This window comes from Durio zibethinus, chromosome 3 (assembly GCF_047325235.1).
Source record: "Durio zibethinus cultivar Kanyao isolate XHJ-2024 chromosome 3, ASM4732523v1, whole genome shotgun sequence".
Classification (NCBI taxonomy): Eukaryota; Viridiplantae; Streptophyta; class Magnoliopsida; order Malvales; family Malvaceae; genus Durio; species Durio zibethinus.
The window spans coordinates 11,777,693-11,797,168 of record NC_143164.1 but is presented as its reverse complement, the minus strand read 5'-3'; the positions used below and the strand labels follow the sequence as shown (position 1 = coordinate 11,797,168).

Sequence of the window (19,476 nt, the reverse complement as noted above, 5' to 3'; positions counted from 1 at the left end):
AAATAAAACAAATTAAATATAAGACATGTGACGATTGTTTAAGATTATTTAAATGTTAAAGGAATAGACCATATATCTTGGATTTTTTCTTTTTTTATCAAAGTTTTTAACTTTTATATATTTATATAAGATTTTAATTAATTAAAATAATAGGTTTACAAAAATAAGTAGTAAAATTTAAAATTTAATTTAATTGATTAATTTAATCATTTTATAAGTGATATATTTATAAATTTAAGTTTCGAATTTTAATGAATGTATTTTTATTTTCAAGCTATAAAAGAAAATAGAAGAAGAAAATAGTGTGAAAAAAATGGAAATTGCCGTTTCTTTTCTCTCTTTTGCCCAAAAAAATAATATTTGTGTCCTTTTTTTAGAATAAAAAAGACAGTGCAGAAAAACAAAGAAGAAAGAAGGGAAAAGGAGTTTCTTTCCCATCATTTTCCAAATGTATCGAGTAAATCCATATCTACAGTACTATTAAAGCACCCAAAAAAATTTAGAAAAAAATGAATTGAAGGGTGTAATAATAATCAAGATTTTGTTTTAAAAAAAAAAAAACTTAAATCAAACCAAAACCTAAAATTTGCCGTTAATTTTACCGCCATGTCAATGCGAAGACGAACATTGCTCAAGGTCATTGTTCTCGGCGATAGTGGGTACGTTCGTCTCAATTTCAATTTCTAGGGCTGTTTCTTTTTACAACTAAATTATGAATTTTTTGGAAAATTTTAATTATTTGCATAATTAATGGGTTATTGTCGATGTCAGGGTGGGCAAGACGTCGTTGATGAATCAGTATCCTTTCAACAGTAATTGAATTTTAATCTTCTTATCATTCTATTTTTGTGTAAAATTTCTGCTCTTTTTTGGGGTATAATTTTTAGATCTTAAATTTTGTATTATGGGTTACGTTGATTTTAGGGTTGTTAATTTTTGTCTGAATAATCTCAAAATTTTTTTGTTTATTTATTTAAAGGTCGATTTTATAAGTTACATTGTTGTCAGAATTAACTGGTTGAATTTAGATATGTTCATAAGAAGTTTAGTCAGCAATATAAGGCTACAATTGGTGCAGATTTTGTCACTAAGGAACTCCTGATTGATGATCGCCTTGTCACTCTGCAAGTAGGGTTTTAATTTTATTTTCAAATTTTTGGGTATTTAGATTTTCTTTTTAGCTTAATTTTGAAGTTGTCATGGAGGGTATGTTTATGCATATTTTCTCTCTGGGCATTGCATTGGATAGATATGGGATACTGCGGGTCAGGAGAGGTTTCAGAGTCTCGGAGTTGCCTTTTATAGGGGTGCAGATTGCTGTGTGCTAGTTTACGACGTTAATGTGATGAAATCATTTGATAGCCTTGATAATTGGCATGAGGAATTTCTTAAACAGGTTTGTTTTTGCTTCAATCTCTATTCTTTCATTTTACTTGTTGGTTTTAGTTCCTCAGCGAATTAGGTTCTGCATGTCGAAATGAATGGCATTTTTACTTTAAGTTGTGTTATGCATCTATAATATCAATGTTGGTTATAAGAGTGTTGAGAAGAATGTGCAGTGTTTTAGGTTTATTGGCTTGTACTGCTTTTATTACCCCTGACATGATAAACCTGGTACTAGGGATATATTTTTTTAGTCAAGGGATGTTGGCTAGCAATGCATTATGTATTTTGGCTTTGTCTACAATTAAAAGTTAACTTTTCCAAACTTGCTGAATGTGGAATACAATTAAAAGTTAACTTTTCCAACCTTGCTGAATGTGGAATTTGTCCTGCATCGCTGCAAGTTATTTATAAGTTATCAAAAACTTTGTTTCTTTATTTGTTAATTTCTTGTAGGGCTTCTCTCCATTTCTCTGTCTCCCTGGCATACACGTGCAACATTCACACCGATGCACACACACATCACTGTCTACTAAATTTTTGTTTATTTGAAACTCTAATAATGTTTGAGTTGATTTTGAGTTTTAATTCATTCATTTTCTTTATGGGCATAACCGCATAACTTCTTTAATTTTATGTGCTAACATTATCTGTAGCCTACTTAATTTATTTACTCTAGACTAGTGGAAGGCTGAAGTCTGAGATAATTGCTGCTGTTTAGTCATATATATCTTGAGAGTCAAGGAAAAATGAGAATCCAAGAAATTTCTCCTTATTTTCACCTATATTTTCTTTACATCTTTAAGCTTGTGCAGAGGCATGGCTTGTTAATACGCTTAAAGGTCGAAGCTGCTCTAGTAAACTTTCCCAATGACATTTTTGCTAACCAATATGTTACAAAGAAGGAAATTTTTTTTGATAAATTGTTTCCGAGAAAAAATAGTGGTTACTTTTTTGAAGCACACCTGACAAGAAGTAAATTTTTTTGCAAGTTGGTGTTTTGTTGATTGACCTTTGATCAAAAGCTTTTTCCTTTCTGTGCCAAATGGAAGAAGAAACACATGGGATGCTTCTTTTTAGGAGTGTGTGCTTTCAAATTCTTGCTTATATTGACTTTGGAATTACTAACTGTTGCATAAGTTCAAATACATTATTCAACCCTGTTTTGTCGGACTTTGGTTTGGGCTCATAAATTTTTTGGATCACTCTCTTTTTTCTATGTTTTGGTCTCACTCATCATGTCATAACTGGTTTTATCTTTTGCCTGGTCGATTCGTCTGCATTACGGTTTATTTCAAGTTTATTAATTTTTACACTTTGTGAACAGAAAAATATAGAATTTCTAAATTTCTTACCCAATCTTTTGTTGGAGAATTGCCTCTGGCCACTGGAGTGAGTGATATAAACTGAAACGTGCATACTGATTTTCTGATTTGATCTTGTTTGTTGCCATTATACTGTTCTTTTGGCCATCAATGCCTATTTTCCCAACATTCCTTTGCTTAGTCAACTAGTCAGCAGGTTTTTAAAAGCAGTATAGGTTTAAATAAACATATCAAAAAGATTATGTAGGTAAACATGTAACAACACCTTCAATGAATGCTGATTCTCATGGGAATATGAAATTTCTCTTTTTGATTCCTAGTTGTATCATGTTAAAGCCCAGCTAGTTAGAAATTGGATAAAACATTTGTTGCTGACCCCACAGTTCAGTGCTTAACTTGACCTACTGACCTTGCAACGTGCATGATCTTTCCTAGCAGCCAATTTAATTTCTGAGGTTGATTACTCTTTTTATGTTTATGTTTTTCATTCATCTAAACTATATATTAATTTATTTGAGAAAGTGATTACCATCTGTTTCAAATGTCGATATGGTTTGCATTTTCTTTCCATGCCAGGCAAATCCCACTGACCCCAGGACGTTTCCGTTTATATTGCTTGGAAACAAGATAGATATAGATGGTGGTAATAGTCGAGTGGTAAGGATATGTTGTTGCTATACGTCCTAATTTTCTTTTATCCTCAGACCTCAGCCTCATAGGTGCTGTCTTGAGCCATGTAGGTCTCCGAGAAGAAAGCAAAAGATTGGTGTGCTTCAAAAGGAAACATACCTTACTTTGAAACATCAGCAAAAGAAGATATCAATGTTGATGCTGCCTTCCTATGTATTGCCAAAACTGCTTTAGCAAAAGAGCGCGAGCAGGACATGTAAGCTTATCTTAAAGCCTATTCCCTGTTTGGAGTGAATTTTGGCAAATATATATTATTATTGTTCCAGCATGGTGTTGTTGGCCCATAAAGGAGCATGGTTTTGTCAAGTACTGCAAATTTAGGTAGTGTTTGGTATTATTTTCAAGATCACTATGGTAATGTAATCACCGAGGTAATCTTATTAGGAAGGTGATCTTATTACTCGTGATTTGGAATCATTTTGTTTGGTTAACAATAATTTATTCATAGGAATTAAATATTATTATATTTGGCATTACTAAAAATTAAATTTTATTTTATTTAAAAGTACGAAAATAACCATACCTATTGTAATAGTTACACAAGTTAATGATTTTAATATTGATAAAAAGAATAATTTGTAAAATATAATAATATTTTGTTTATTTTATAATAAAATATGATTAAATTATTAAATTAATAAGTATATTTATTTATTAGGTAAACAAATTTTTATAATATAAATTATGTAAAAAACATTTGAATTAGAAAATAAAAATAATCTATTAAAGCCATAATTAAAAAAATTATATTAGATATAAAACATTAAAAAAAGTAAAAAAAATATTTTTTAACTTGTTATGAACATTAATTTGAAAATATAAAAATTATAATATAAAATAATTACAATTTAAAAAAGAAACAAGTTTTTAATTAACATATTAAATGGGTAATATTGATTATTGTTAATTTTTTATATCACTTCACTTTGATGATAAAAGTTTTCTATATTTTTGGATGGGAATTAGATCATCTTCCAAGTTAGTGATCTAATCACTCGGTGATCCAAAATCATTGCCACGTAAGATCACTAACTGCTTACCAACTCATCATGTTTAGATCACCATGGTTTTTGGAGTGATCTCCCCATATTAAACACTACCTTAGAGATTATCATTATCTCTTGCATTTTTATTCCGCAGCTGTGATCTTTAGCATATGTTTTTGGGACATTATATAGTTAATAGATGGGAAAACAGAGGTTTTCTCCAACATTCCATTGTGACCTGTTAGAGTATAGTTGGACTACATTAAGGGTGTCTGTCACCTTTAAATTCTCTTTGGAATGCTAATTGATCTGCCCTGTCATATCAAATTCATTGTGTGGAAGTGACAAATTTATATATTTCTTAATGAAAACAATATAAAAGGTATAATATACCTCAGGTAGACCTATATTTACTAACTTTACTGAGTTGCTCATTTGGACATTGGTTCAATAATATATAGTGGAAATATGCTACCATAATCCTAGCTCTTAAGTAGATCAATCATACTTTTGTGCTTAGGAAAGATGTAGTAGACTATGTAATAAATGGTAAGGTCCATCTAGACAGATCAATGGGTGTGCTGACCTGAAACAATTCTAAGTGACCACTGGAAATTACAAGAAATAAAATTTGGAAGCAAATAGTTTCATAAGAATCATGATAAGGTGTACTTTCTTAGTCAAGGTTAAAACTTATGATGTTGGTTCAAAGAATATGTCTTTTATCATATGGCCGATTTCTTTATTACCAAAAAGTTCTCCTTATTCAATTAGAAATGGCTTATTGTTACAGCCGTCTAGATCTTATAATTATGATCATAGTTCTTACTTCTTACTCACAACCTATTTCTTCTGTTATAGTTTTCTTTATTATTTGATTGTGTGTGTGGATGTGCGTATGCTTGCATTCCATGGTGCTCTTCTACCATGCTTAATATGGGCTGCAATGTTTCTTTTCTGAGTTTTAGATGCTGTCATTGCTTTCTTTTGCTTTTGCTTTTTTTTTTTTTCTTTTTTCTACATATTTGATAACTCATTGGTATGTTCTTGTGTAATTGATATAGAAGAAAATTTACTAATTTAGCATTCAGTAGGTAATAGATTTTCATATTTCTGTTGTTGATAGATAATCATTATATTTAAAATTCGATCATGGGATTCTTTTCTGTCACTCTCTCTCAGGGCAATTTTGTTTCACTTGTAATTACATTAAAACTGTTTCTTCTTCCACTTTCGCCTTTAAAAATATTCAGTGTCTGTGTACTTTTTCTGTGCATAGATGTTTTAAATTTTTTAAGATTGTTGACCAGGCTATGCAGTTCATAATTTGTTTTCTTCAACTGATATCCATGCGTATGATTGCAGATATTTCCAGGGCATCCCAGAGTCTGTGACTGAGACTGAGCAAAAAGGTGGTTGTGCATGTTGATTACAAGGCAAACTCTCTTTATTCTTGGTTGCCCTATGCTTCCATTTTTTCTGGTTCCTATCATTGATTTCCATTTTTTGTATACATTGTATTCTAAACTCCCTTGATCTAAGCATTATTTGCTGTTGGTTTTTTTTTTTTTTGGGGGGGGGGGTGGAGTAGAGATGAACTTTAAGAGTCAAAATTTGTAGAATTGCTACTTTGCTTTGAGTTTTAAATGAGGGATGTATGTTGTAATGATAATATTTGGATTAGCTTGCGCCCAAGAGATGATTATTCATGTTTTAATGGATATTTGATTCATGAAGATGGTTCTTATCATACCTTTGCCTTTGCCATGCTTCTTCTGTCTCTCCTTTTTCCTTTTCCTTCATTGGCTGATATATTACTTTGGTTTGAATGGATGTTTTCTACTTTGCTTAGCTTTTTTGATTCATAAAACGAAGGTTCATTTACACCAGAGGTTTGGATTAAAGCAAGGTGTAAGTAATGGATATATATATATATATATATATATATATATATCTATATATATATCTTAGCTTTTTTGATTCATAAAACCAAGGTTCATTTACACTAGAGGTTTGGATTAAAGCAAGGTGTAAGTAATGGATATATATATATATATATATATATATATATATATTTGCTTTTCACCCAAACAAAAGAAGAAGGGTTTCCACATACTAAGTAGCAGTAGTTATAATATTATTGTTATATTTTTGCAATACCAGATATGAGGATTTTTTTCACAATCAGATTTAGGATATCAATTCGTAGTAACCTCTATTATATATAACATGAAATGCATATTAAGAAAAAAGAGTCTATGGATGTATTTGGTACATCAACTTATGATAAGATAAAATGATATTACAAATAGAATTAAATTAAATAATATTATCTTATTTTATGTTCGATCTGTGCAAAGATTATAATAAAATAATTTATTTATTGGTCAAAATTAAATTTTTTCAAATTTTATATAATTTAAATTATTAATATAATTTTTGAAGGCATAATAAAAAATGTAAGTTTATGAATTAAAAATAATTTTTTTTCATTTCAAGAGAATTGAATAATTTTATATTAAGAGAATAATTAATTTTTTTTATAATTTTATCTTTTTCTTGATATATAAATCAAATATAATATAAAATAATTATAATTTTATTTTATTCATTATCTTATGCATTAAATATAATCAATATATCATTATCAGCATTGAAATAACAAGATAAAGGATTTGACAATTTGGAAGACCTAAAAAACTGAACGTACATCAATTGCTTCTATTAATAACTATGATTGAATTTAGAGTTTAAACCATGTAGTTCATGTAATTGAGGAAGTGGCATTCAATTAGTTCAAGATTTAAAATTTATTTTATCTTCCCCAATTGCGGTTTATATATACATAAAACAATGTATCTTTTAATAATTTTGGTTCATTCATATCTACGATTTCCTTTATGCTTTTTATAACTTGTAAATCACAAAACTTGAAAAGATTATTTGTATCCTTACTCTTTTCCAATTTTTTTTTTTTAATTTTACGGAATTTAATTTTAGAAATTTTTTTTTTTATAACGTGAATACAATATTTTATTTTATATTTTTTTTACGAATGTAATGTTTCATAATTTTTGGCAATATATATCTAAATGATATCGTACAACTCAAACACTCAACTATGACCTATCAAATTATAGTAACATAATAATAGGTGATCAGTTAAGCAACTAATACCGATATGGCATGCAATGATGAACAAATAAATAAAAAATATTATTTTATATTTTAAAAGTAGATAAGAAAATTATTAAAAAAATTTGTTTTAATCCTTATGTTATTGGAATTTTTAAGATTTCACAATTTATGTATATAAGTCATATTTATTTTATGTCAAATACACATAAAATTTAAAAATTATCATATCATAATTTATATTGATATGTTAAATATGAACACATTTTTTTATTTTTCTAAATTTACATATATTTTCACTAAAATTTTAAATTATATATGTTTGTGTCTTTTTTGTTCTTTTTTATTTTTTATTATATTTAAAATTATCAAATTTTAAAAAATAAAAAATCAAATTTATCTAAAGTAAAATCTTGAAAAAAAAGTTTATGTTTGATAGATTAATAATATATAAATTCTATATACTATCATTGAATTTTATGTTGTTATATAATCAATAAATAAACTAGCAAGTTAAAAAGGCCTTAAAATAAAATTAATTTTTATTATTTATATCTTAGTACTTTCAGTTTTTCTTTTTAAAATTTATTCATTAATGATAATAACAATATGTAATTTAAATGACAATTTATACATCAAATATAATTCAAAAAATCAGTAAACAAAACTCAAGGTTAAATATAAAATTTACCCATATATTATATATTTTTTATCAATTTAATATTTTAAAAAATATATTTCATAATTAAATATCTAAACTTTCATTCTCTAATACACTTTATGTTTAAGATTAATATCATTAGTTAAATTATTGATGTGACATCAATACTTACTAAAATCTTAATCCTGTGTTAAAAACGTTTAGTAATTGTAGTGTTATCATTGCAATGTTAGTTTAAAAAATTTTTTAAAAATCTAAAGTTTTTTAAAAAAATTAAAAGAAAATTAAAAATTTTAAAAAAATTCAAAACAATTTAAAGAAAAATAAAAAAATTTAAAAATCTCAAAAAATTGAAAAATTAAAATAAAATTTCAAAAGATTTTTAAAAAATCTAAATTTTTTTAAAAAATAAAAAAAAAAAAAAATTTTTTAATGATGATGTGACAATAATGATATAGTAATAGCTTGGTATTTTTGACATGTATAATGATTTTTTGAATATTTATATCATATCAATAACTTGATTAATAATATTAATCTAAGTATAAAAAACAAAATAAAACTTTCGTATCAGATCGTAAATTTCATTTTTTTAACTACTGAACTGCCGGTACATGGCCATTTTTGTATTTAACCCTCAAATAAGTTAGATGGCGGTTTGTTGGCTGGCCCAAAGTCGTTGATGACGTGCTCTCATCCTCGCCATATTTTATCCTCCTATTTTCATTTGATTCCTCTCAACATTACTTGTAAAACAATTTGATGAGAAAGGAAATAGCAATGGTGGGTTCTCTGTTAGTGAATGGCTTACGAGCTCTTTTCTTAGTATTATGCTGTTTGATGGTAGCCACTCTCATTTACACCATCTCCATTGATGGCCTCCCTTTCCGCATGGAACTTCTTACACCGTACTCTCTTTCTTTCTTGGTTGCTTCCTTTTTTTTTTTCTTTTTTTTTTTTGAACTTTGTATTGTTTTTATACACTTGAGGATTTCTGGGTTTTGATTATCACGAAAGATTACTGGGTTCCTTTTTTATGCATTAATGATCTCTAGGTGGATGATTGCAACTTTGGTTGATTTCTACATCAATATTGTGCCTTTGGCGGTATGTTCACTATCTACTTCAACTTTTCAATAACTTAGAACAGTTCTTGAGTGTTGAATTGAAATTTCTTAAATTAAGTAAGCATTTAACATCAACTTTGGGGCGTGTGTGTGTGTGTATATATATATATATATATATATATATATATATATATATATATATATATAAAGACACACACACGCACACATTCCTTGGAAACTTTTTTTTTTCTTTTTAACTGCAAAGAAAATCAATGGTTAATAGTTGGCTTTTGTCTTTTTGGTGTGGGAATGATCAATTGTAAGATACGGGTAGTTAACATTGTGTTCATTGGTGAAACTTTGATAACTTTGAGGGAGAAATTCAAATAGGTACTATTTTTTCATATTATCATCAACCTAGTACCCTATTGTATGTGTCCGAGGATTTTGCAAGTCAAATGTTTTTAAGGGATGATTTCCTATGTATGTAAAAACTTTGTTGCTTCTGCATTTGTATATTTTAACTGTATGGTTTATATTAACAGTAAGTTAGTAAACCGTTTTGTTGGTAGAGAAAGAAAATTGATTATAGTTCTGTTCTTGAAAAAAAAAAAAAAAAGGGAGAAAATTGGTTTTAATTTTCTATTGAAGAGAAAAAAATTTGTTTTTCTTTATGGAGTTTTATAATCCATCAGGTTTGGGTTTCCTACAAAGAATCAAGTTGGATTAGTGCAACACTTTGGGTAATTCTGCTTATATGTTTTGGCAGGTATGTCTCTGTCTTTCTATCTAAATGTTAAACTGCAGTATAGTTCATATGTTGTTTAACAAGGAGCATATTGTTGGGAAAAACAACACCCACGCGCAGCAATCACACATAAAATAAAATAACAAGCTCAAATCAAGAATAAAAACACACAAATATATTTGGTTCGGCCCAACTCAAAATGGCCTACTCCAAACCTAATCCACTATCAAATAAATCTTTACAATTGTGAGACTTTTAGAATGAGAAAAATCTCCTAAAACTACTTACTCAAAACTTAACCCAAAACCCAATTACACCCTTTAATAGCCTACTCACTTAGCTATTCTCTTGGTGTCTGACTCTCTGGGATTACCAAATTAAAACCAAAACATCTTATTTATAAGGGCGAAACCCTTTATACCTTTACTAAACTCCTAATGTGGAATACAAGACAAACTCAAACTCACTTAACTTTCGATGTGGGATTCTGAGATTCAAGGCAAATCCCAACAAATCCTCCCTTGACTTGAATCTCCAAACACTTCAACAGTATCTGCAAAGCTAACACGCTTACCTTTCTTCTTTTCTTTCATCACAGGCATCTAGCAACTGAGCCTCCATCAAACATATACAAATGATTATTGACCCTATTCCCTTGTAGAATCACACTACCATTCTTGTACACTTTTAACCAATCATTACTATCATAATATGTGTACCCCCGAGAAGCTAACTCACCCAAAGCAATCAAATTGTAGTGACAACTTGATACATACCTTACATGACGAAGTATCCTAATAACACCATCGTGAGATCTAAGGCGAACATTCCCCCTACTTTATTAATGGGTTTTGCTGGCAAAGTTTGAGACAGGCTGGTTTGGTGATCATTACATCATTATTCATTTCTGCCCTTGCTTTATTGAGTATTGATCTGCATATTATATTTCTCTACCATTCCCATAATTTATGATTTACAATTCGATTTTTAAACCTTTCTCTTTCCCCAGCATTACGACATCTGGCTACCTTTTTATACAATTTCTCAAGTTGTCTCCTCAAGAATCTTTGCAAGATCCCATTTATCAGGTTTTATTGCGCCATACAAACATGTAAGTATCCAAATCTCTAGGTATAATATTAGAAAATTATCTTTCAAGTCTCCAATAACATGTTAATGTGCCCTTTGCATTTAGTCTAAATTAACCTTTTCAAATTATTGATTGTACTAGGTTAGACAGGATTTTTTTTTTATTTCTGGATGAACATATTTGGCATGGGTGGGCCAATATGAGGTTTTATGCTTTTAAAATTACATAAATGTCGCACCATTCGTCATCTCATTATGTTCACATAATGAGAATCTTCATATAATGGCATCTAGTTTGATGAATAGGAATGGCACACCAGTTCTATTTTCCATTGAATCTCTATCTTAATAATGACACTTTTCAGTTAGCGTATACAGAATTCATGAATTAAAGGAGGGAATATGTGACCACTGCAAATATTTCTGGCTGTTGGCTAAAAATAGAAGTTTAAGTATCTATCTACTTTTCATATATTAATTTATCATTTATAAATTGAAAATTCTCTTCGTCCAGGGATGCTACAAAGCCAAAGAGGAAGCATTCCCCTGTTGTGATTGCAAGAATCCTCTTCAGTGTTTTGGGCTTCTTGATGCTGGGAACTTTGATCTACACTCTCTTAACTGATGGTTCACCTTTCCGAAAAGAGCTCCTAACTCCGTAAGTTTTTTTTTCTTTCTTTTTTTCTGATGAGCAATTTTGCTCCTTGAAGTTTGGAGTAATGTATCAAAAAAAAATTATCATTTTTTGAAGAAAATCCAATCATATACGTTGCACAGACTAGACAGTGAGGTCCTTATGCTTTCTTTGAGTGGATGCTATATTCTTTGTAGCTCTTGCAACCCCATCTTTTAAGATTGATTCCTTGAATGATATGAATATTTGAGACATGTAAGGGCTAATCAGTGCTTTTTTCCTTTGCATTAGCTTCTTTTTTATTTTACTCTGCTTTTCATTTCTATATATGAACATCCTCTCCACAGAGTGAAGGTCTTGTATGTAAAAACCATAGTCATGATGAAACATGGTAGGCCAGGTTGAGCGAGTAGCAATTTCAACACTCTAGCTTACAAATCAATTGGCAATTTATGGAGAAACTCAGTGTGAATATATCGTGTAATACTGGATGCTTCAGATATTTTATCAGTCAACTCCAACCTAGCCTATGGTGTTCCACTGTGATCACCGTGCATCCAATCACTGCAATATTTCCTACCTTGAATGTTAAGGGAAATATTAAACTATGTATCCCACAATGTAGACATAGGCCTCACCTGCAGCTTTTGCTGCCTTCAATTCTCTCCACATATTGCCAATTAGTTTGATGTTGGATGTATTGACACTGAAAACTTAAAAAGGCATTCTACTGAACTCTACCCTTCGCATGCTTGCCCTCCTATCATGGCTTGGAAAACACTGTTTGTGTATTAGCCTGGTGCTGTTTGAAGCATTCAAAGCTAAGTTACATTCTTTGAATTAGGTGTCACTTTTCTCTACATTGCCATAAGTTGAAACCACATTTTTTTAGAGATATAAATGCTGTTCATAGATTTCGAATATTAACCTTAAAAGCTGATCTTTGTAGCGAACATGGACGAGATAGCCAAATTATGTTTCCTCATTCAATGGTTTCAATAGGAAGGCTTCTCTTTTTCAGTTAATGAAATCAAATAAAAGAATTTATTAATCTAGAGGTGATTCTAGTCTTCTTCTTGTCTTTTTTAGGAGACCACTGGGGAGGGGGGCGGGGAGTGGTGGCAGTAGACTAGGCATCCTATTTGTTTAGAATAAATGCTGTTCGATCATTTCTCAGCCATGTTTCTGCAAACAAAGAAATAAATAAATAAATAATGGTTTTAAATTCATGTTATTGGCTAATTAGTACCGTGAAACTGAATGCATACGTAAGATAAATAGTAATTGTAACTATTTGTGACATGATTCCATCGATTATTATATCTCCAAGGTTTGTAAAAATCACTGGAGACTGTAGGGGAACAATATGTAAAAAGGCTTGACAATCCTTATTATTTAAAGTTTTAAACACTTAAACTGGAGAACACATGCATTTTTATTTTCTCACTGTTGCTATATCATGTATCTATCCTGTTTATGGTTTCTTCTTCATCATGGAAGCCTTAATAATTCTTTCCGGTCATTGATGGTGCAATTCTAAACAGATGGAGAAATTCCTTATTGCTGACACTGAAGCACACAATGTGTGTGCAATGTCTGCTTTGTGCAGGATCACTTTGCACATCTGTGCATTGCAGTCGCTTTTCCCTTTACATGGGTTGCTTATCTGTTAGCAAAGTCTAACAAATTACTAAATTATTTGCAGGTGGATGACAGCTACATTGATTGACTTCTATATAAATGTTGTGGCTCTGTCGGTATGTTTTAAATGATAACATATGAAGTTAAGTCTTTGTTGTTGACTAGTTATTGGTGCTAGATTAAATTTTAGAATGCGATCATTTCTAGAATACATAATGAACAAACTTGTTTTTCATGATAGCTTGAGATCATAAAATTTAACTTATGCAAAGTATGTATCTGAAGTGTTAAAAAGACTATATTGTTGTCCACATTTGAGTTTCGCTTTTGCTTTTCTGAGATAGAAAAAGGAATCCAACTGAGGATTTTTATTTATAACTTGTAGTCTTGGACCATGTCTCCACTTCATTTCACACGAAAATTAGGTACTTGAAGTATCACATCATACAACTAAAAAGGTCAAAAAATTATATTTATAGAATTTCCTTTTATGATCCTTTGAGATACTAAATTTTACAATAATTCTGGTTGTCATCACATTCCTTAATAGAAGTTGGGAAATACTGTTTCAGTTAATTATTTTTGTCCTTCATTTTGACTTGTTGATAATATTAATGTTTCCCTTGGTAAATACATTCCAGGTCTGGGTTGCCTACAAAGAATCAAATTGGGTTAGTGCATTCTTTTGGATAGCCCTACTGATATGTTTTGGCAGGTGTGCTTTCCTCTCTTTCCCACCTTTTAGTACAAGCTAAAACTGAATTAAGGCTTTAATGTCCTATAATTGAAGCAATGTTTCACTTTATTTTAAATGGGAAATTTAAAAAGTAAAAAAAAAAGATAAGGAACATATCAAGATTTTTGGCATATAGTATTCAACTGTATTTATTTTTCTTTGATTCTATTTGTGCAATATGTTTTCCTTCTGTTATAAACATATTTCATTTCAATATTTAACTTTTGGTTGAAACTCCTTATCTCATTTTTCAAATACAGTTCCACTTTTCAAGATGATAACTTCTGAGAATGGGTGGAGGGTCATTCTTTCAAGAGTCGCAACTAATTTATGTCAAAACTTTAAAACTAAAATGAGGTTCAATATAATGGAAAGACAAAAATTTAAAGATAAAAAAGGGAAACCAAACACATGCTTTTCCATTGGCAATGACAAATTCCTAGCTGGTTTGTAAATTTTGAAAGACAACAGATGTTTGGTGCTATAGAATCATGCTTAATATCCTTTTCATGAAGATTTGATGGAGTAAGGGATCATTTGTTGTAATGAAAATACAAGAGGGTAGCAATCATATAAGAAAGTAAAGATTATATTACGATCAAGTTTTGAGAGAAAATCTTTATTTCTGTGCATGCTTTCATCTTAACAGCTTAGAGTGCAAGCTAGATATTTTGCACCATCATCTTCCAAATTTGTACTGATATTTCTCTTTTGGTTTTTGGCCAAAGGTATTAATATTTTCTTTCTCCAACTTTTCAGCATTACTACATGTGCCTACATTGTCAAAGAGCTCTTGCAGCTCACTTGGCAAGATCCACTCTACCTCATTTTGGTAACACAACACAACAGGCAAGTATACAAAGCTACTTGTTCAGAGCTTTATTATATCTACCTGTAAGTAATTTCAGGTTTCTGAGAAAGAAATTTCCGTTTTCCTGTTACCTTGTAATGTCTTTGATCGATCTAGTAATTCACTGCATTTAATATGGAGGAAACTAGATCTTCAGTCCTGCTTTATGCTGGTGTGTCTGGTTAAAGTTGGCACAAGATCATTTTTAGCACGTAGCATGATAGATTGCATTTCTTTTCAACTTGTTAGAGGTTGAAATGGTTATTGGATTTTATTTTATTTATGGAGGGCCTTCTTAAGGGTAAAAAAATAAAAGAAAGGAAAGGGAAATTTAGGCCTAAAGGTTTGTTTTGGACTGAAACTGGAATAAGTAGATTGTACTAGCAGCTGAACCTGAACGATTTTAGTGCTCTGTTTTGTCACAATGGTGATCTAGTTTTAAAATCTTTAGATTTCCTCTATTTCCTGATGCACCTTGAATCAATATTTTGGCAGCAACCTCACCCACTAAATAGGCCAATGAAAGCATGTCAGATAACATATTAAATTTCAAACTTTTTGGTACCATGGAACTTCATACCAAGGGGCAAGTAAACTCCAGGAAACCATGTTATCACTAACCGGTACCATATGAGTCTGTTAATTTGAAACTGAAACTAGTCCCATTGGGAACACACCTGACATGATCATCTTTTTGTCTGATCTGTGGGACAATATCTCAAAGACTTAAAATATGCTTAAGAGCGTAGAGTTAAGGCTAAACCCCAGCTTTTTAAAATTCGTGGTCCATTGTGACTGGATAACAATGGATTCAAGTAGTTGAAACAGCCTCTCTGCAAAGGAGGGGTTACATCAGATCATGCAATATGGGAGTCTTGTATGCTGAGTCACCCTTTTATTCATATGACCTAGAATCAAGATGGAATTGTGTAAAAAACCTCAGCAGTATGAGAAGTAACATGTTAAATTGGGTAAGGTGAGATTTTTTTTTCTGCAGTGAAGTCTTTACTGACATCTGAAGATGCAAAAGAGTGGCCCTTCCTGTCTGCAATCTGCTGCTTAAAACTATAAAATGCACAATGAAATAGCCAAATAGGAAAAGAAAACTTGGGAAAGAAAGCAGAAATCCTACTTCAGGACTTCAAATTCTTCTTAGCAGCAGATTTCTTTGTAGGCACTGGCAAGTTCTTTGCTTCAGAAACTTTAATCATGCCTAGAAACGCAGCTTTACATGAATATTCATTTGATAACTATTGATAAATTGTTAGATATAATGGATGGTATGTGTTTGTATGACTGTGCCAACGTACCAGAGGAGTTAACTCGAACATCTTAAACTTGACCTACAATCAAGATGCAGAGGTTGAACAAGTCATCTGTGTAGTTGATTGTAATCTAGTCGATGTACCCTGAAATTAGTTTATTTTTTTCATTATTTATTTACATTTTTGTTAATTTGGTTGTTTGTTTATGCATGAGAACATAAGAATTGTGTTACTATTTTTGATAGGGCAGAAAGCAGGTATGAGAGCACATTGTGGTCAACAGGATAACAAGAAGTTGATATGCGGAAGATTTCTCACTGGTTTAATATGATTTTCTAGCAACAACATGGCACGGTAACTTACTTTTCTTTTAGTTGAATATATGTTGACATCAATCAACCCAAGATTTGATGATATGAACAATTCAAACTCCGCATTGCCAAATCTCCTGTATTTTATTGCAAACAATTTGGATGCTAAACATTGTCTACCAATCATCATAATGTGAAACTTCACTTCTGGAAAAGAGCATGATAGTTATGGGTGGGTAGTTTTTATTTGTTAATATTCATCCTAACTATTTCAGTCATATTTGTGAGCATGACTGAACTTGGTCAGAGCCACTAGTTTCAGAGGAAATTGAAACTGTAAGTCTGGAACAAATAATATTATCCTACTATTGAGAGCGCGGAAAGAGTGGTAAGAACTTAATATTCTATGTTACTTTTAGTAGATTTGATAATTCGTATATCTATATTTTTATTTTGTATTTAATACGTGTAAAATATTAATATTATCGTGTGTACACATCAAACACGAAATATATATAATTTAAACCACCTTTGAAAATCTCTGCCACATCAAGAGATTTGGTTTCTCCCCAGCAATTTACACAGAAAACACCAGTATGAAGTGAGAAAATCTTTAAAGAGAAACACCTAAAAGGAAATTCCAGTGAGAAACAAAAGAAGCAGATGAAATGACGAGACAATCACGTTTCTTTGAAGGAAAAACGACAGATTATTGTTCTTGGTCATGTATTAACCATCTCAACTATCTAAATTTTGTTTGAATTATTGTTTGTATAAGATCATTCATCGTTGCGATAACATAATATTGCAAGAACAGTTTCCAAATTATAGTACTATTATGCCAATGACAAAGACGATTGAAGTGAGAAATGGGAGATGCAGAGTCGATGGTTTCATTGTTTCCTTGAGCATGTGGGGCTTTTGAGGTGCGTGTAATATCCAATGAACATTATGGCAACTTGGTCCACCTTCAATGCGATCTTGTAATAAGAGAACCGGGAAATTTCAAAAAATTTATTTGGCATTCCTGTATTGCAACTAAACGTTGATTCTATAAAGATCAGAAGCAGCAATATATATATATATATATATATATATATGTATATTGGGAGTTAATTACAGTTTTAGTATTCAAACTTTAAGAAAATGCATAAATCAAAATTTGAACAAATAAAATCTACAAATCCTCCTCAAATTTTCAAAATGTATAATCTTTTGATTTAGACATTACGTGAGATCTAACTAATATAATTTTATTTTCATGTAAACCTTATATTAATTAAAAATATAAATGTCATGTGTTAATTGGAAAGTTTGACTTATCGAGGAAATTGTCATTCTTTGAATCTCTCGGGAGCATTTAATTCATGAAATCTAAGATTTTATCTAAGGATCTTAGTTTTTATAAAGTGATTCTTTTGTTTGGTTTGCAAAATGTGATTTCTAAGATTTTCTAAGATTCTGAACAATATCAATAAGGATAAAATATCCTAGAATCAAAAACCCTTTTTTTAGGGTTTTTTGAGACTCTTGGTGGATTGCAACATTTATCCTGCTTTTGCCCTAAATATTTGGTAATTAAGGTCCATTATACTCTTTAGTATTATAAAAATTATATCATAATCCAATACTCAATCTTACAAGTTTAGAGACATTTGAAATCCCAATGTTTGACATCTAGCATCATGCATTAAAAAATATCATTTTATATAAAGTAGAAATTAATTTAGTTAATTTAGTTTATTTTTAATTGAGTTTTTTACAAATAATTTTATTTTATTTAATGTATGTATATTGTTTTAATAATATTGTAATTATTTACAAACTTTGATATAATACTTATTTTCAATTGATAAATTATTTTTAGTTTAGTAAACAACATTTCGTATGTTTAAATGTTGTGTAGTTATAAAATAGATGATGTTTGATAAATGAAACATCATCTAGTATCAAATGAATGACATTTACAATGTATAAACGCAATCTATTATATTAATAGACGACACTTGTTATAATAACCATGATCATATTGTATTCATTAATATATATATATATATATATATTATGTTTTCTTGTTTTAATATAGTATCATAATAGACGACGAACTTTATAACAACCATAATCATATTGTATTCATATATATATATATATGATGTTTTTGTGTTTTAGGATTGTTTCTTTATTCTCTAAGCCAAATTGAGATCTAACCCAAACTTTTTTTGTTTCATCCTAATTCGAGGCATTCAGTCATTGTTTGAAAGTCTAACTATGTTATTCTCTAATTGCAGAATTACTATTTGTAAGAATCATTGATCTTTTTTTATTTTTTGATATGTTGGTTCAGTATTTTAGGTTAAATTTGTGAATAATTACACTTGTGTTGGGTTTTTTAATTGCTTGGTTAGATTTTGATATGCTTTTATGTTTGTTTTGTTTCTTCAATGAAGTGATGTTATTAGACTTATTTGACCATACCAAAATCTTTGTTAAAACAGTAATGGTTCATTTATCAATAAGAAAAAAGATGCAATTGGCAAATATCCTTATTTCGCAATTGAAGTAAATTAAAAGTATGTCCTAAATGCTATTGTTTGTGGTTGTTGCATTAGTTGTTAGGAAACTGAAAGTAGATGTAGAATAACTTATGCTCATGAAACACTTGATAAGCACCATATTAGGTCACTAAACTTAGAGAAAATCGTTTATGAGAGTGATGCATAAGGTGTGGATAATTGTAGAAAGAATAGGAGAGTTTTTCATTAATTATGTCATTTGCTAAAAACTTAATGGGATTGAAAGAATCTAAAATATGTCTTTAAAGAAATGATTGTAAGCATCTTTCATATCATTGCCTACCATAAAAAAAAATAGAGTTTTTAAACATCAAGTAGTTAGGTTTGGTGCGATTGTTAATAGGCAATTTCATACTATGTTGAAATCTATTTTATGAATGCA

At 29.9% G+C, this 19,476-nt stretch overlaps 2 protein-coding genes across 5 annotated transcripts; both read left to right on the top strand.

The window, feature by feature from the left end:
* Positions 1-306: 306 nt before the first annotated feature.
* Positions 307-6,136, top strand: LOC111299368 (ras-related protein Rab7-like). The gene is made up of 7 exons (XM_022894528.2): positions 307-659; positions 772-798; positions 1,029-1,128; positions 1,250-1,396; positions 3,285-3,365; positions 3,449-3,594; positions 5,750-6,136. Exons 1-7 carry the CDS (start codon positions 607-609, stop codon positions 5,811-5,813), a joined length of 618 nt encoding a protein of 205 aa, XP_022750263.1. The 5' UTR covers positions 307-606; the 3' UTR covers positions 5,814-6,136.
* Positions 6,137-8,875: 2,739 nt separating this feature from the next.
* On the top strand, positions 8,876-16,799 carry LOC111302095 (uncharacterized). 4 transcript variants are annotated; one of them, XM_089758442.1, is made up of 9 exons: positions 8,876-9,088; positions 9,236-9,287; positions 9,943-10,016; positions 11,005-11,106; positions 11,599-11,742; positions 13,424-13,475; positions 14,001-14,074; positions 14,855-14,989; positions 16,456-16,799. In XM_089758442.1, the coding sequence occupies exons 1-9, from the start codon at positions 8,943-8,945 to the stop codon at positions 16,496-16,498; spliced, it is 822 nt and encodes a 273-aa protein (XP_089614568.1). In that variant the 5' UTR covers positions 8,876-8,942; the 3' UTR covers positions 16,499-16,799. The 4 variants fall into 4 exon arrangements, with proteins under 4 accessions (XP_089614568.1, XP_089614569.1, XP_022753771.2 ...); XM_089758443.1 differs by having other exon boundaries at positions 8,877-9,088; positions 16,461-16,799; XM_022898036.2 differs by having other exon boundaries at positions 8,883-9,088; positions 14,855-14,944; positions 16,461-16,799.
* Positions 16,800-19,476: the final 2,677 nt, after the last annotated feature.

Bases quoted from the DNA above. Each gene is read 5' to 3' on its own strand.
- LOC111299368 (XM_022894528.2), top strand. From the start codon at position 607: ATGTCAATGCGAAGACGAACATTGCTCAAGGTCATTGTTCTCGGCGAT. The intron at 3,366-3,448 runs GTAAGGATATGT...TGAGCCATGTAG, and splicing joins ATGGTGGTAATAGTCGAGTG to GTCTCCGAGAAGAAAGCAAA. The intron at 3,595-5,749 runs GTAAGCTTATCT...GTATGATTGCAG, and splicing joins AAAGAGCGCGAGCAGGACAT to ATATTTCCAGGGCATCCCAG.
- LOC111302095 (XM_089758442.1), top strand. From the start codon at position 8,943: ATGAGAAAGGAAATAGCAATGGTGGGTTCTCTGTTAGTGAATGGCTTA. The intron at 11,743-13,423 runs GTAAGTTTTTTT...AATTATTTGCAG, and splicing joins CGAAAAGAGCTCCTAACTCC to GTGGATGACAGCTACATTGA. The intron at 14,990-16,455 runs GTAAGTAATTTC...TATTTTTGATAG, and splicing joins GAGCTTTATTATATCTACCT to GGCAGAAAGCAGGTATGAGA.